The 879-nt window shown below is 53.2% G+C and overlaps 1 protein-coding gene across 1 annotated transcript; it reads left to right on the top strand.

The window, feature by feature from the left end:
* Positions 1-188: 188 nt before the first annotated feature.
* On the top strand, positions 189-767 carry Pmar_PMAR002572 (hypothetical protein; the record flags this gene model as incomplete). The annotated part of the gene is made up of 3 exons (XM_002773104.1): positions 189-342; positions 393-604; positions 648-767. The coding sequence occupies 3 exons, from the start codon at positions 189-191 to the stop codon at positions 765-767; spliced, it is 486 nt and encodes a 161-aa protein (XP_002773150.1).
* Positions 768-879: the final 112 nt, after the last annotated feature.

Genomic DNA, 879 nt, shown 5'->3' with positions numbered 1-879 from the left:
AATCGTTAGTAATAGGGGAATGCCTGAGCCCTCAGTTGAAGTGCCTTCTATGGAGGTGGAGGAGAACATCGCCTCACCAGATCCTAGGAGAGAGTGGGTTGGAGGCATTCCATGATGTGAGTTGAAGTTGTTGTGGTAGTAGTTCAAAGCCGCCCTCATCGGCGTTGGCGAGGAGACAGAAAACACCCATGCCGAGTCAGGACAGTGGGGATGTCCTAACGCCCTTTGCTGATTCGGAGGACTCCAGATTGCTCAGCGAGTTGGGGGAGCTCACAGATGCTTATACGGCGAGTCAGGCCCCTAGGGAGATGTTGGAATTGAAGGATAAGAAGGGCCATCATGGTATGCCCCTGCTTGGTAGATTAGCATTATAGTAGTGTTAGGTCCTTCAGGGGGCCCACGTACCCTAGCATCCTTTCCGGTGCCCTCCCCCACACAGCAGGTGGCTACTCAAAAGCAGGGGGAGCCTGAGGGAGAGTGGAGTGATGTGGATATGCAAAGGTCGTCGTCTCCCGAACCAGCTGAGGCTGTTGGACATGCTGTCAATGGTATCGAGATGGATACGGAAATGAACACTCAAGACGACGACCACGACGAGGACGAGGTAGTTTACTCTTTGTAGTAGTAGATGGTAGTGACGATGGTAGGATACGTGGCAGAGTCCGGGTGGAGGAGTGAGGCAGTCGGTTGGGTCATCAACTCAACAGTTATCACCTGTCCTCAATGCTGCTGCAGTTGACTTCTCCCCGACTGGAGTGTCCGAGTAGGAGGACGGGCAGATCTCCGACAGGGTTGTCTACTGTGATGGGCTCTCATGGATGTTCAGATCGTATGGCCTAGAGATACGAGACACCATTGACGCATCGTCGAGACAGCTTT

The sequence above is a fragment of the Perkinsus marinus genome (assembly GCF_000006405.1).
Source record: "Perkinsus marinus ATCC 50983 genomic scaffold scf_1104296959394, whole genome shotgun sequence".
In the NCBI taxonomy this organism is placed as follows: Eukaryota; Perkinsozoa; order Perkinsida; family Perkinsidae; genus Perkinsus; species Perkinsus marinus.
This window is presented reverse-complemented; position numbering and strand designations above follow the sequence as displayed.